This window comes from Schistocerca cancellata, chromosome 8, assembly GCF_023864275.1.
Source record: "Schistocerca cancellata isolate TAMUIC-IGC-003103 chromosome 8, iqSchCanc2.1, whole genome shotgun sequence".
Taxonomy (NCBI): Eukaryota; Metazoa; Arthropoda; class Insecta; order Orthoptera; family Acrididae; genus Schistocerca; species Schistocerca cancellata.
This window is the reverse complement of record NC_064633.1, coordinates 413,913,474-413,928,251: the sequence shown is the minus strand read 5'-3', so window position 1 is coordinate 413,928,251 and position 14,778 is coordinate 413,913,474. Positions and strand designations below refer to the sequence as shown.

Here is a 14,778-nt window from a genome sequence, read left to right as displayed (position 1 = left end):
GAGGAAGGCCAGTGGGTAATTGGAAGAAGCGGAACTCAGAGCAAAATGCTCTGCCAAGCTGTTGGCAATTTCGTCGGAGTCTGTACAAACTGCTCCATTCAGTGAGAGCGCAGGGACGCTGACAGGGGTCCAATAGCTATAGAGGCGTCGGATCTTGGCCCACACCTGCGATGGAGAGACATGGAGGCCAATGGTGGACACATACCACTCCTTGCACTCCTCCTTGCGTTGGCGGATAAGGCGGCGGGCCCGCCCACGCAGCCGTTTGAAGGTGATGAGGTGTTCAATGCAGGGATGTCGCTTGTGACGCTGTAGCGCCCGCCGGCGATCTTTAATCGCCTCTGCGATATCAGGCGACCACCAAGGCACAGTCCTCCTCCGAGGGGACCCAGAAGAACGGGGAATGGAAGATTCTGCGGCAGTAATGATGACGGTGGTGACGGAGTGAACCACCGCATCAATGCCGGCATCAGAGAGAGGCTCAATAGCGGCAGTGGAGGAAAACAAGTCCCAGTCAGCCTTATTCATAGCCCATCTGCTGGGGCGCCCAGAAGAGTGACACTGTGGCAGTGACAGAAAGATCGGGAAGTGGTCACTACCACACAGGTCGTCATGCACTCTCCATTGGACAGACGTAAGAGGCTACGGCTGCAGATCGAAAGGTCGATGGCGGAGTACGTGCCATGCGCCATGCTGAAGTGTGTGAAGGAACCATCATTTAAAAGCGAAAGATCGAGCTGTGCCAAGAAATGTTCAATGGTGGCGCCTCGACCTGTCGCCATCGACCCACCCCACAGAGGGTTATGGGCGTTGAAATCGCCCAGTAACAAGAAAGGTGGTGGCAATTGGGCTATCAACGCAGCCAGGACATGCTGCATGACATCAACATCCGGTGTAAGGTAAAGACTGCAGACGGTAACAGCCTGTGGCGTCCACACCCGAACAGCGACAGCCTCCAAAGCTGTTTGTAGAGGGACAGACTCGCTGTGAAGAGAGTTAAGGACATAGATGCAGACGCCGCCAGACACCCTTTCATAAGCTGCCCGGTTGTTATAATAACCCCGATAGCCACAGAGGGCGGGGGTTCGCATTGCTGGAAACCAAGTTTCCTGAAGAGCAATGCAGAAGAAAGGGTGAAGGCTGATAAGTTGGCGGAGCTCAGCTAGATGACGGAAGAAACCGCTTTAGTTCCACTGGAGGATGGTATTGCCCATGGCTGAGAAAGGCGTGACGGGACTGGGAAGGCAGATTACGCCACTGGGTCACCTGCTGCCTCTGATTGAGCACCTGTGCTAGTGCTATCCATGGTGTCTGAGGGACCGGCGAGATCGAGGTCCTCAGCGGACGCCAGAATCTCCACCTCGTCCTCAGATGCAGAGCTGGAAGGTTGCGGTGGGGTAGCTGCCACCGCGAGTTCGTTGGGCTTAGAGCTCTTCTCCTTGGATTTCTCACGCTGCTCCTTGGGTTTAACTGGCTGGGAGGGCTTCACCGATTGAGTCTCCGGGACTGAGGAGGATCGTGAAGCCCTTCGACCAGCTGATTGTGGGCACTTACGCCACTGTCAGTCGTCAGTCTTCCCTCTGGTGGAAACCTGGGAAGGGAGGGACCCAAGGGACCCCTTGCGAGCGTGAGGAGCTGAAGAAGTTGGACGCTTCTCCGGCTTAGAAGCGGGGACGGAGATCCCCGATGGGTTGGATGGTGTTGCTTCTGAGGTAGGTGGCGCAGGAGCAACCCGGTGGGTAGAGCCCCCCACTGGCAAGGCGAGAGGAGGAGTTGTACCAATCGTCGATCCGGCCGGAAGTCGCGAAACTGATGGGGCGAGCACAGGTGTTGTAGCAGCGGCGTAGGAAGATGTCATTCTCACAGGATGTAATCGGTCGTATTTCCTTTTGGCCTCAGTATAGGTCAGTCGGTCCAGGGCCTTATATTCCATGATTTTGCACTCTTTCTGGAAGATTCTGCAGTCTGGCGAGCAAGGTGAATGGTGCTCCCCGCAGCTGACACAGATGGGAGGCGGGGCACATGGAGTATCAGGATGAGATGGGCGTCCGCAATCTCGACATGTGAGGCTGGAAGTGCAGCGGGAAGACATATGGCCGAACTTCCAGCACTTGAAGCACCGCATCGGGGGAGGGATATAGGGCTTGACGTCACATCGGTAGACCATCACCTTGACCTTTTCCAGTAACGTATCACCCTCGAAGGCCAAGATGAATGCACCGGTAGCTATCTGATTTTCCTTCGGACCCCGATGAACGCGCCGGACGAAATGTACACCTCTGCGCTCTAAGTTGGCGCGCAGCTCGTCATCAGGCTGCAAAAGAAGGTCCTTATGGTAAATAACTCCCTGGACCATATTTAAACTCTTATACGGTGTGATCGTAACAGCAACATCCCCCAACTTGTCACAAGCAAGTAACCGTCGAGACTGGGCAGAGGATGCCGTTTGTATCAGGACCGATCCAGAGCGCATTTTGGACAAGCCCTCCACCTCCCCAAACTTGTCCTCTAAATGCTCGACGAAGAGCTTAGGCTTTGTGGATAGAAAAGACTCCCCATCAGCTCTTGTAAAAACTAAGAATTGGGGCGAATAACTGTTACTGCCATCCTGAGATTTACGTTCCTCCCACGGTGAGGCGAGTGAGGGGAACGTTTTCAGATCGTACTTCTGAGCGTTAAATTGAGCCCGAGAACACTTAGAGACTGCTGGCGGCTGGCCACCAGCGAGAGACGATGTACCACGCTTCATTGCGGGTCATCCGCCCTGATGCCATCTACTCCGACCAAGGGCCCTCCCCACGGGCGCCACCCAGCCACAGCAAAGGCCACCTGGCAGGATGGCCGTTGCCGGGAGTCCCGATACCCCAGGAGGATAGGCATCTACTCCTTGGCATACATGGGGAGTTAACGCCGCAGGCATCAGTAGAGTGATCCCTGTGTTGTCAGGGGGCTACAACCAACAGGGTACATGGTGGCCCCACTACAACGGACTGGCTACTGTGCTGGTCAGAGGCGGTCAGGTTCACTTGAGAAGAATGACAGGAGAGGATGGGTATGGGATGGGGATGGCAAAGAGGAGGGAGAGGGTACAGAGGGTGGGTTGAGATGAAGTATGGCAAGGGTACGGGGGAGGGTGGTTGGGTTGGTGGAACGAGGACAGAGACACAGTGAGCTGGCAGAATCAAAGGTGCGGAGATGAGGGCATGACTACAGTGCAAGAGGAAGCACGAAGACATGGGGATGTCGGTACGAGAGCCAAGAGGAAGGCACATATACTGGGGCAGGAAGTGATAGCCAATGGCCCACGTACGAAGGAAATTTGTATACTGGTAAATGGGGTGGGGGAGACACAGTAAATGAGTTGGGGACAGGTAGCTAAAAGACTGTTCAGGGGGGTGTGGGAGGGAGGGAGGGAGGGGCGCGAGGGCGGGAATCGGAGGGAGCGAGCGGCGGGGGAGCCGTGGGGAGGGAGCGAGCGGCGCGGGAGCCGTGGGGAGGGAGCGAGCGGCGCGGGAGCCGTGGACAGAGGGGCGCGGGAGCCGGGGACAGAGGGGCGCGAAGGGGGGCGGGAGCCGGGGACAGAGGGGCGCGAAGGGGGCGGGAGCCGGGGGACAGAGGGGCGCGAAGGGGGCGGGAGCCGGGGGACAGAGGGGCGCGAAGGGGGCGGGAGCCGGGGGACAGAGGGGCGAGAAGGGGGCGGGAGCCGGGGGACAGAGGGGCGAGAAGGGGGCGGGAGCCGGGGGACAGAGGGGCGCGAAGGGGGCGGGAGCCGGGGGACAGAGGGGCGCGGGAGCCGGGGACAGAGGGGCGCGGGAGCCGGGGACAGAGGGGCGCGGGAGCCGGGGACAGAGGGGCGCGGGAGCCGGGGACAGAGGGGCGCGGGAGCCGGGGACGGGGGGGGCGCGAAGGGGGCGGGAGCCGGGGACGGGGGGGGGGCGCGAAGGGGGCGGGAGCCGGGGACGGGGGGGGGCGCGAGGGAGGCGGGGACGGGGGGGGCGCGAGGGAGGCGGGGACGGGGGGGCGCGAGGGAGGCGGGGACGGGGGGGCGCGAGGGAGGCGGGGACGGGGGGGCGCGAGGGAGGCGGGGACGGGGGGGCGCGAGGGAGGCGGGGACGGGGGGGCGCGAGGGAGGCGGGGACGGGGGGGCGCGAGGGAGGCGGGGACGGGGGGGGCGAGGGAGGCGGGGACAGGGGGGGGGCGCGGGAGCCGGGGACAGGGGGGGGCGCGGGAGCCGGGGACAGGGGGGGCGCGGGAGCCGGGGACAGAGGGGGGCGCGGGAGCCGGGGACAGAGGGGGGCGCGGGAGCCGGGGACAGAGGGGGGCGCGGGAGCCGGGGACAGAGGGGGGCGCGGGAGCCGGGGACAGAGGGGGGCGCGGGAGCCGGGGACAGAGGGGGGCGCGGGAGCCGGGGACAGAGGGGGGCGCGGGAGCCGGGGACAGAGGGGGGCGCGGGAGCCGGGGACAGAGGGGGGCGCGGGAGCCGGGGACAGAGGGGGGCGCGGGAGCCGGGGACAGAGGGGGGCGCGGGAGCCGGGGACAGAGGGGGGCGCGGGAGCCGGGGACAGAGGGGGGCGCGGGAGCCGGGGACAGAGGGGGGCGCGGGAGCCGGGGACAGAGGGGGGCGCGGGAGCCGGGGACAGAGGGGGGCGCGGGAGCCGGGGACAGAGGGGGGCGCGGGAGCCGGGGACAGAGGGGGGCGCGGGAGCCGGGGACAGAGGGGGGCGCGGGAGCCGGGGACAGAGGGGGGCGCGGGAGCCGGGGACAGAGAGGGGCGCGGGAGCCGGGGACAGAGAGGGGCGCGGGAGCCGGGGACAGAGAGGGGCGCGGGAGCCGGGGACAGAGAGGGGCGCGGGAGCCGGGGACAGAGAGGGGCGCGGGAGCCGGGGACAGAGAGGGGCGCGGGAGCCGGGGACAGAGAGGGGCGCGGGAGCCGGGGACAGAGAGGGGCGCGGGAGCCGGGGACAGAGAGGGGCGCGGGAGCCGGGGACAGAGAGGGGCGCGGGAGCCGGGGACAGAGAGGGGCGCGGGAGCCGGGGACAGAGAGGGGCGCGGGAGCCGGGGACAGAGAGGGGCGCGGGAGCCGGGGACAGAGAGGGGCGCGGGAGCCGGGGACAGAGAGGGGCGCGGGAGCCGGGGACAGAGAGGGGCGCGGGAGCCGGGGACAGAGAGGGGCGCGGGAGCCGGGGACAGAGAGGGGCGCGGGAGCCGGGGACAGAGAGGGGCGCGGGAGCCGGGGACAGAGAGGGGCGCGGGAGCCGGGGACAGAGAGGGGCGCGGGAGCCGGGGACAGAGAGGGGCGCGGGAGCCGGGGACAGAGAGGGGCGCGGGAGCCGGGGACAGAGAGGGGCGCGGGAGCCGGGGACAGAGAGGGGCGCGGGAGCCGGGGACAGAGAGGGGCGCGGGAGCCGGGGACAGAGAGGGGCGCGGGAGCCGGGGACAGAGAGGGGCGCGGGAGCCGGGGACAGAGAGGGGCGCGGGAGCCGGGGACAGAGAGGGGCGCGGGAGCCGGGGACAGAGAGGGGCGCGGGAGCCGGGGACAGAGAGGGGCGCGGGAGCCGGGGACAGAGAGGGGCGCGGGAGCCGGGGACAGAGAGGGGCGCGGGAGCCGGGGACAGAGAGGGGCGCGGGAGCCGGGGACAGAGAGGGGCGCGGGAGCCGGGGACAGAGAGGGGCGCGGGAGCCGGGGACAGAGAGGGGCGCGGGAGCCGGGGACAGAGAGGGGCGCGGGAGCCGGGGACAGAGAGGGGCGCGGGAGCCGGGGACAGAGAGGGGCGCGGGAGCCGGGGACAGAGAGGGGCGCGGGAGCCGGGGACAGAGAGGGGCGCGGGAGCCGGGGACAGAGAGGGGCGCGGGAGCCGGGGACAGAGAGGGGCGCGGGAGCCGGGGACAGAGAGGGGCGCGGGAGCCGGGGACAGAGAGGGGCGCGGGAGCCGGGGACAGAGAGGGGCGCGGGAGCCGGGGACAGAGAGGGGCGCGGGAGCCGGGGACAGAGAGGGGCGCGGGAGCCGGGGACAGAGAGGGGCGCGGGAGCCGGGGACAGAGAGGGGCGCGGGAGCCGGGGACAGAGAGGGGCGCGGGAGCCGGGGACAGAGAGGGGCGCGGGAGCCGGGGACAGAGAGGGGCGCGGGAGCCGGGGACAGAGAGGGGCGCGGGAGCCGGGGACAGAGAGGGGCGCGGGAGCCGGGGACAGAGAGGGGCGCGGGAGCCGGGGACAGAGAGGGGCGCGGGAGCCGGGGACAGAGAGGGGCGCGGGAGCCGGGGACAGAGAGGGGCGCGGGAGCCGGGGACAGAGAGGGGCGCGGGAGCCGGGGACAGAGGGGCGCGGGAGCCGGGGACAGAGGGGCGCGAAGGGGGGAGGGAGCCGGGGACAGAGGGGCGCGAAGGGGGGAGGGAGCCGGGGACAGAGGGGCGCGAAGGGGGGAGGGAGCCGGGGACAGAGGGGCGCGAAGGGGGGCGGGAGCCGGGGACAGAGGGGCGCGAAGGGGGGCGGGAGCCGGGGACAGAGGGGCGCGAAGGGGGGCGGGAGCCGGGGACAGAGGGGCGCGAAGGGGGGCGGGAGCCGGGGACAGAGGGGCGCGAAGGGGGGCGGGAGCCGGGGACAGAGGGGCGCGAAGGGGGGCGGGAGCCGGGGACAGAGGGGCGCGAAGGGGGGCGGGAGCCGGGGACAGAGGGGCGCGAAGGGGGGCGGGAGCCGGGGACAGAGGGGCGCGAAGGGGGGCGGGAGCCGGGGACAGAGGGGCCCAAAGTGGGCGAATGAGAATTGGAGGCATGGCGGAAAGGGGCAGTCGGAGGAAATGGAGGAAGGGGAACTGGAGGAATTCGAGGCTGGGGGACAGGAAGGGAAGTAACGGAGGAGGGTGAGAATAGGAGATTGGGACTTTATGTGAAGAGGTTAGTGGGAAGTGGATGAAATGGAGTTCAACTGCACTGAGGGATGAAGGCTGTGAGTTTGATGTGTGGTTAAAGGGGATAAGGGTGAGAGCGAGAGCGTGATGAAGGCAATTGAGGGGGGGGGGGGAATATTAAAGGTGGTTTTCTTTTACACACACACACACACACACACACACACACACACACGAGAGAGAGAGAGAGAGAGAGAGAGAGAGAGAGAGAGAGAGAGAGAGAGAGAGAGAGAGAGAGAGAGAGAGAGAGAGAGACCTAGGAATAGATGGATTAAAATAGGCAGGTATGAGGGTTGAGACAGATGGAGGGTGGGAGTGAAGTGAGGATCCTTGTTAGCAGAAGACGCATGTGGAGGGGGGAATTCTGGCAGGAGAGGTGGGTGAAGGAGAAGCGGATGGGGGCAGGTGGTGGTGGAAGTGAATAGGGTGAGGGGAGGTAGATTGTGGCAGGGGTGAGGGTAGGCAGAAGTGGCAGGAGCAGCAGCATGTGCAAGGGTTTGGGGATGGGGGAGTGAGAGGAGATGGCGAATAGAGTATGATGTAGGACGTGGGGGGGGGGTTATAATGAGGGGTGGCAGCATGGGGGATGGGGGAGTGAGAGGCGGCAGCATGGAGGTTGTGTGAAATGGCAGGAGAGGAAGAGAGTGACAATGGCGGCAGGGTGGGTTAGGGTGTGGCGAATGAAGGCGGCGGGAGAAAGAGGACATTGGTGTGGGGAGAGGATAAAGGAATGTAGGCTGAGGAGGTGAGATGAATATAGTTGTGGGGAGGGATAAGAGAGGTGGATTAAGGGGGCAGGGGAGAGACATATGAATGTTATGGTAGAGAAACAGGTAAAGAGGGTGTTGAGAAATGTGCACAAGGGTGGGAGGGGGGAGTGGAGAGAGCGGTGGAGTAGGGAGAGAGATAGGGGAGGTTTTATAAAAGGGAAAAGAAAGGGGTAGGATCTACAGATAAATGTGGGGGAGACAGTTAAAAGGTGGGGAGTGGGTACAGGCAGGGAGAGGGGCACTGGTAATGACGGGAAGTGTTACACGGATAAACAGTGTAGATTGTGAGATACCAACATTTGCACAGGTCTTTAATAAGATCATCGCCTACATCACCATGTCTGTGTTTTTGTCTTCTGAAGATTTCTTTGTGCTGGCACTTTTCCCCACACACTATGAAGAGGGAAAGGGAGTATTGGAAAGGGATGGATGGATGTGGAATTAAGTATAACAGATTTAGAGAGCCAGAGACAAGGGTAATGGAATCATCAATCTACAATCAAGTGTTTTGAAACAAAAGAATGGTTTCCTAAAATATATAAGAATGCTACATTACAAAAAATATGAGTGCCATCAAATACTGAAATATTTTAATTGGTGCATTTACAATTCTCTTCTCATGTCGTTTTTTATGTTTGGACTCACATAATTGTGGAAGCTATAACGCAACAAGAATATATAAGTATTGTTTTCCAATTATTCCACAGCTTCATGTATACATGTCAATTTTTTTCTCACATCAGATCAATAGAAATTTGCACAATTTCTAGTTGACAACAACGGTTGAAGAAAGCTATGGTGGTTTATTTATCCAGTGTCATATCATAATAGACAAGAACTTAAACTGTTGTGCTATAAACAAACGAAATGAGCATCAAACGAAATGAGCATCAACCCGCTTTCCTAATTTGCCTTTCGCTGTCTCAACAATACAAAAATTATACGGTCACACTATCAACAATAAGTTATACTCCATCATCACGCGCCTTTTCTCCGTTATTGTTGTGGCCGAAAAATTAAATGACATTTTTGAAACCACTGCTACTAAATAATAAACGTATGCGGAACTGAAGAATTAAATGGTATTGAACATTCTCGACGATTACTGCGAAGACTGATCCTTCTCGTACAGTTCGTCTAGGCTGAAATATTGTTTTTGCGATAGGCCTACATATGAAAATAACTCTCAGTTGCTACAGTTCCTACCCATATATTTGGCAATGAGCATTTTTGAAAGCTACTCGACTCCACATCCTAAAAAAACCTTTCAGGCAGCTAATACATTTATCGCCTTTACCTCTCGTCAATTCTCGTAAAGAAATTAATCCAGTAACCCTCGTTCTTAAAATTTGTATACCATGACGGCACAGCTAACACTATATTAGCTTATAATAGCGCCTTTCCGTCGTGCGTGCCTTTAAGGAAGTCCAAAATGGGTGACAGCATGTCCCTACAACAATAATTTGAATCAGTTTTGCTCCTCCATCAACAGCCTGATAACTCAAATATGTCTGCCTCTGGTACTACACTTTGCGATTGCTGACTACTATGCCGGACAGACAACTAGAACACAGCATCTGGTTTCAGTGGTTCACCGTCGCTCACATGCGCTCGCGCATCCATTTCTTCGTAGGGCACTTCGTCTCAATGCCATTCCCTAGCCTCCGCGACTTCCAACCGCATCTCTAATAATGTAAATAATCGATTCGTAAAAATATACAATGATCACAGCTTGTTTTGTTTTTTCCTGTGATCACGCCCACTTTCGAGTACAGGAGTTTCACTTACATGCTATTCTTTCCTGATACGCCAATTACGTTCGTCCTACGCGCACCCTTCCAATTTTTTATCCGTAGCATATGCTCTTAAAACATATTTCGCCAAAAATAACTTTTTCTTCATTTTAATTCTGTACTTGAAACGTTCGGTCTCTTACGTTCCCGGCTGGTACCTGGCTGTAAAAGCATTACACACCTCGATATAAGGTGTAAAGAAACAAAGGCTCTACCATACACTATTCCAATAAGGCAATTATTAAGTTTGATTATATTTCAACTTATTTCCGGAGCAATCAGAAAGTTAAATTTTTCGCACTGTATTCCCACAACATGTAAACAAAAATATTCACGACAATGTTTACATACAACTTTACCGCGTCTTGACATTTTGGTTTCATTATATCTTGATTTCGCAAATTAAGTTTTTACTCTCTTTTCCTTTTGATTCAAATGCCACTAGTATTGCTTCAAACTCGTACGAATTTTTGGACATTCTCAAATTCCTACTGCGACTGCCGCTTACTTAACAACAGGCACATATTTCAATTAGCATTAATGTAATTTTATTTCTATGCAAATCTCTCGTCAATAATAGTATTTTTCTATGAATCCATTACTTTCAGCCTCAAACTGAAACGCAACGCCATTCTCGCAGCTGGTGTAAAATCAGATCGATGTACGTTGCAGATTATTACCAAAAACACTAAATTATAGATTCAGTTTTCTTAAACAACAGGAAGCAGAGGCTGTCAATCTTTACTGCATTAAGAATTACACTAAATGCTGAAAACGCGAAGTCCCAATGACACCTCTCCTGGTGTCACTTTTCTTTATCTATTATTAAAGCGTAAACTTTCCTATTCCTTTCAAATATGGCGTCTGGTCGCCAGAGCATTCGTAGTGTATTATTACGAACAGCAGGCGACATATCATCCTCTCAAAAGAAGGCCGAACAGACGCATACTACATGAGATGGCATCACACCTTCACGTCAGAAAACTATAGTTTTATAAAAAAGAATGACAACAAATTTGCCTAACACCTCATTTTAGATAATAGCAAGGACACATCATCACTCTGACGTCTTGGCTTCGAGGAACACGACCATTTTCAGTGATAACTCACCTCTGCGGAACGGAGCAAATCCCTGTAGTTGAACTCAGGACATGCTTCTTCCGTCGACTCCCCAAGTGTAATAGTGAAACGTACTGTTTTGGAAACTTCTTTCACTTTTTTCTCCTTTTTATTAGTACCGATAGACGTCAAAGTACCCTGTTTCTGTTCTGACATTATACACTAGCTATAGCGGCATCGCGGACAGAAGTATCTCCAGTTTAACGCCAACATATTTAAACAACATGCAAGCACAACGCCATCTTGTACTCAACTGTTAAAATGTGCGCGGTAGTATGGTGCGCAGTAAACATTACGTTGCATTATGGGTAAAACTAGCCATAGCAGTAGGCACATGACACAAATTTTGCGTTTTAACAAAGTTGCAAGGTTACAGCGTTCATTATTGAATCATTTAAGATAACCTGTTCCCTGCGGAGAATTCCCCTTGTTTCAAAAAATGGCAGTAGTGTAGCTAATGCGTTGCGATAACCTAATCATCAGCAAGTTGACAGTAGCAGACGATTTCACAAATGAGCGATTTTATAATTGCAGTTGATTTCTGTGTCACGTATAGTAATGTACGAATAAAAATATTATTAGTGTCTTAGCGTATTAATAAGTTTTCCTATTAACTTGTAAGAAAGGGAAAATTAGTTGTATTAATACTGATAAAAATATGCTGCACATCTCCCTTAGAAAATAATCACATATTTCTTATTTTATGGCAGTCGCGATTCACAAAGCTAATACTGCAAACAATACAGAATTTGATATTGGTTGTTATAAACACGACAGTTTGGTGTTGGAAATAACCTGCGGTAAGTTAAGTGTGGGGCACTTCCTCGCTAGTACAACTCCTTAACAATATACGTACCGTATGTTTTCCGCCAACATCAATTTCCAATCATATGTAACGCATGTTATTTGTTCAGGTATCCGTGCCGTTTTTAAGAATATGGTAATCCCAGAGTGACTTTGTACGCATTATTTGCAATTAAATGTACCTGTACTAAACATAAAAACTATAGAGCCCTAGGGAAATTAATAAGTATTCAAGTCACACTCGTTGAATCATAGTTCCATAAATAGAAAATAGTAACGTTCATCACACACACACACACACACACACACACACACACACACACACACACACACACACACACACACACACAGAGAGAGAGAGAGAGAGAGAGAGAGAGAGAGAGAGAGAGAATATGGGCAACACTGTAACAACCCGCATTTAAGTCTTGGGACACACCACACCTGTCCTTAACTTACAGTAGTAAGAGGGCAATAAGATTAAAAGGCCTAAGTCAATAAATAAAAGTCAAGGAACCCTGAACATAATAAGGAATGAACCAAGTAAAGTGTCCCTTCAAAAGGAAGATATCACACAGAACCAGTGCAACATGAGATCTCCTAATCCACAACAGATTGCTAATTTTTCTGGCAGTACTATGCAGATTCTACAAGCATAGTCTGTTTGTTGCAATATGCCCACAGGAACATATTTTAATCGGTCAAGTGATGACAGTTAATTGTGGTTTTAACAAAGATTTGACAGTCCTTCAGCATTCTGTAATGGCTTCCTATACCATATGACATAGTATAAAAGCAAAAACAGTCAATAATTGACAAAATTATTTAATTAGATAGATCTACTCACCAAGTGGCGGCAGAACACACATGTAAAAGACTATTGTAATTGGCAAGCTTTAGGAGCCAGTGGCTCCTCCTCCAGGCAGAAGGGTTGAACGGGAAGGAAGAGGGTTGAAGGAAAAAGACTGGAAAGGTCTAGGAAAAGGTGTAGATTTCGGGAAAGTCACCCAGAGCTGCAGGTCAGGGGAGACTTACCGTACGGGAAATAGTACTATACGCACCAGGAGATGCAACTTAAAAATTGCAAACCAGTTATGTGAGTCTCTAATCAACGTCAGTAAATACAGCTATTGAGAATTATTGGACTTTTCATTCAGTTCTACATTTTAATTGTTTTAACAACTGTATGTAAACATCTGTTATAATGTATGAATAGTCAATCAATTATGCTGATTGAAGATTGAGGATACCGTAAACAGAGTACAAAACAAGCAAATTTTTCTCTGTCCTCAGTCCATATTTTTTAAACAGTTCCAGATGAAATAATTTGTATTGCAACAACTTTTAAGAAAATGCTTTCAAGAATTGATGACATTCCACTCTCGTCATAAGGCAATGCACGTTTCCTGACTAAAAATTGTCATAGTGATCTCTATACTTAGGAAGGGGGAGCAGTCAAAGTAAACTTAAAAGGAGGGCCACGTATATCACATTAGAAGTACTGCATTTAGATGGTTCAGCTTATGCCTGTCAAATAAAAAACAGCAGATATAAATAAAACATGAGCTAAACGGAAGCAGCAAGACATATTCCTCAGATGAAGAAAATTTTTCAGGAAACCCTGCAAATCAAGTACAAGCGGTTCTAAATAAAGCAACAGTGCAAACAAAGGGATGGCTATAACTAGTAACTTTGTAATGAGCTGCTAAAGACTGAGATCCCTTATACCAAAATATTCCAGAGGTATTCCTGAAAAACCTGAGAATGTTTGTTGGTGAAGTTCTGGTTCACCCTGTATAAGCAAAACAAATGCATCACTGAATAAAATATGTGATAGTATTCATTTACTGTTGGATGAAACAAGTTTTCACACTGTGCAAATTTCCTATTTTGCCCACTCCTAGACCACTCTTCAGCTGTTGTTACTGTGGTCTTCATTCAGAATACTGGTTGGGTGTAGCCATCTATACTGGTCTATATTGCGCAAGCTTCTTCATCTCTACATAATTACTCCCACACTTTCCTCATTTACGAAATTGTAATTCTATGATGTGCCCTAGGTAGTTAGTTTCATGTTCCGTGGATCATTTTTCACGATAAATCGTAATGATGTAGAATGAGTCATTTTAAATTCATGTTTCAAATTAATTTGTAAATATGGCTACATCTGAACATTTATGAGTCAAACAATAGAAACTCTAGTTTGCAATATCAACAACATTAGGAAAAGGATAGGGTTTTGGTGGGGCATACAGGGACTGGCTAGTGGTCTGGGAAGACTGCCAGGTACATTGTTGGGAGATGGAAGGAGAATGGGGAGTGGAAAAGGAGAGGAGCAGGGAACGGGATTAGACAGGTGGGTGCATTGGCAGAGGACGGGTGAGGGTAAGGGTACATGAAAGGGGAGGAAGTGATAGGGACAGAGGGAGTGGAAACTGTTGGGTGGAGGGTGTGGGAAGAGCAGGTTACCGTAGGTTGAGGCCAGGATAATTTCAGGAGGGGAGAATGTGTTGTAAGGATAACTCCCATCTGCTCAGTACAGAAAAGCTGGCAGTGCAGGAGAGGATCCAGATGGCCTGGGTTGTGAAGCAGCCATTGAAATCAAGCACCTTATGTTCAGCTGTAGCTTGTGCCACATGGTAATCTACTTTGCTCTTGGCCACAATTTGCTGGTGGCCATTCATTCCGATGCAGTGATTGCAGCAGAGCTGGTATATGACATGGTTGCTTTCACAGGTGGCCTGTGACAAGAATATAATAGGAAGTGCTGAGTGCGTGAATTGGGCAGGTCTTCCACCTGGGTCTTCCAGAGGTGCATGATCAATGTTGCAAGGGGTTACAATTGGGAGTGGCATAGGGGTGGACTAGGATGTTGTGGAGGTTGGGTGGGCAATGGAACGCCACATTTGGAGGGATGGGAAGGTTCTTGGGTAGGATATCCCTCATTTCAGGACATGATGATAGATAATCAAAGCCCTGAAAAAAGACGTGGTTCAGTTGTCCCATTTCAGGATGATGTTGGGTGGCAAAGGAGGCACTCCTTCGAAGCTGGCTTTTAGGGGCAGTGGGAGGATTTGAGTGTGTGGGGAAATGGCATAGAGAAATTGTTGCGGACTAGGTCAAGGGAATAGTGCTTGTCCGCGAAGGCCGTGGTGGGACCTACAGCATACTGGGAAAGGGAGTTCTTGTCACTGCATATACGCTGTCCCCAGGTGGCCAGGCTGAATGGAAGGAATTTTTGATGTGTAACAGTTGTCAAAATTCAGGTAATGTTTGTCCTTGGTGGGTTTAATGTGGACAGACGTGTGGATGAAACCATTAGAAAAGGGTGGTCAACTTCCAGGAGGTCAGGAGAGAAGGTGTTGAGGTTGTGAAGGAATGAGGATAGGGTGT

At 53.7% G+C, this 14,778-nt stretch overlaps 1 protein-coding gene across 2 annotated transcripts in view; it reads right to left on the bottom strand.

The window, feature by feature from the left end:
- The window catches only part of LOC126095301 (ubinuclein-2), a 381,847-nt gene extending 371,022 nt beyond the window's left edge, over positions 1-10,825 (bottom strand). For both annotated transcript variants that reach the window (XM_049910091.1, XM_049910092.1), the window contains exon 1: positions 10,576-10,825. In XM_049910091.1, the coding sequence (XP_049766048.1) occupies positions 10,576-10,740 (165 nt within the window). In that variant the 5' untranslated portion in view covers positions 10,741-10,825. The remainder of the gene's footprint in view (positions 1-10,575) is intronic.
- Between the last annotated feature and the right edge of the window lie 3,953 nt (positions 10,826-14,778).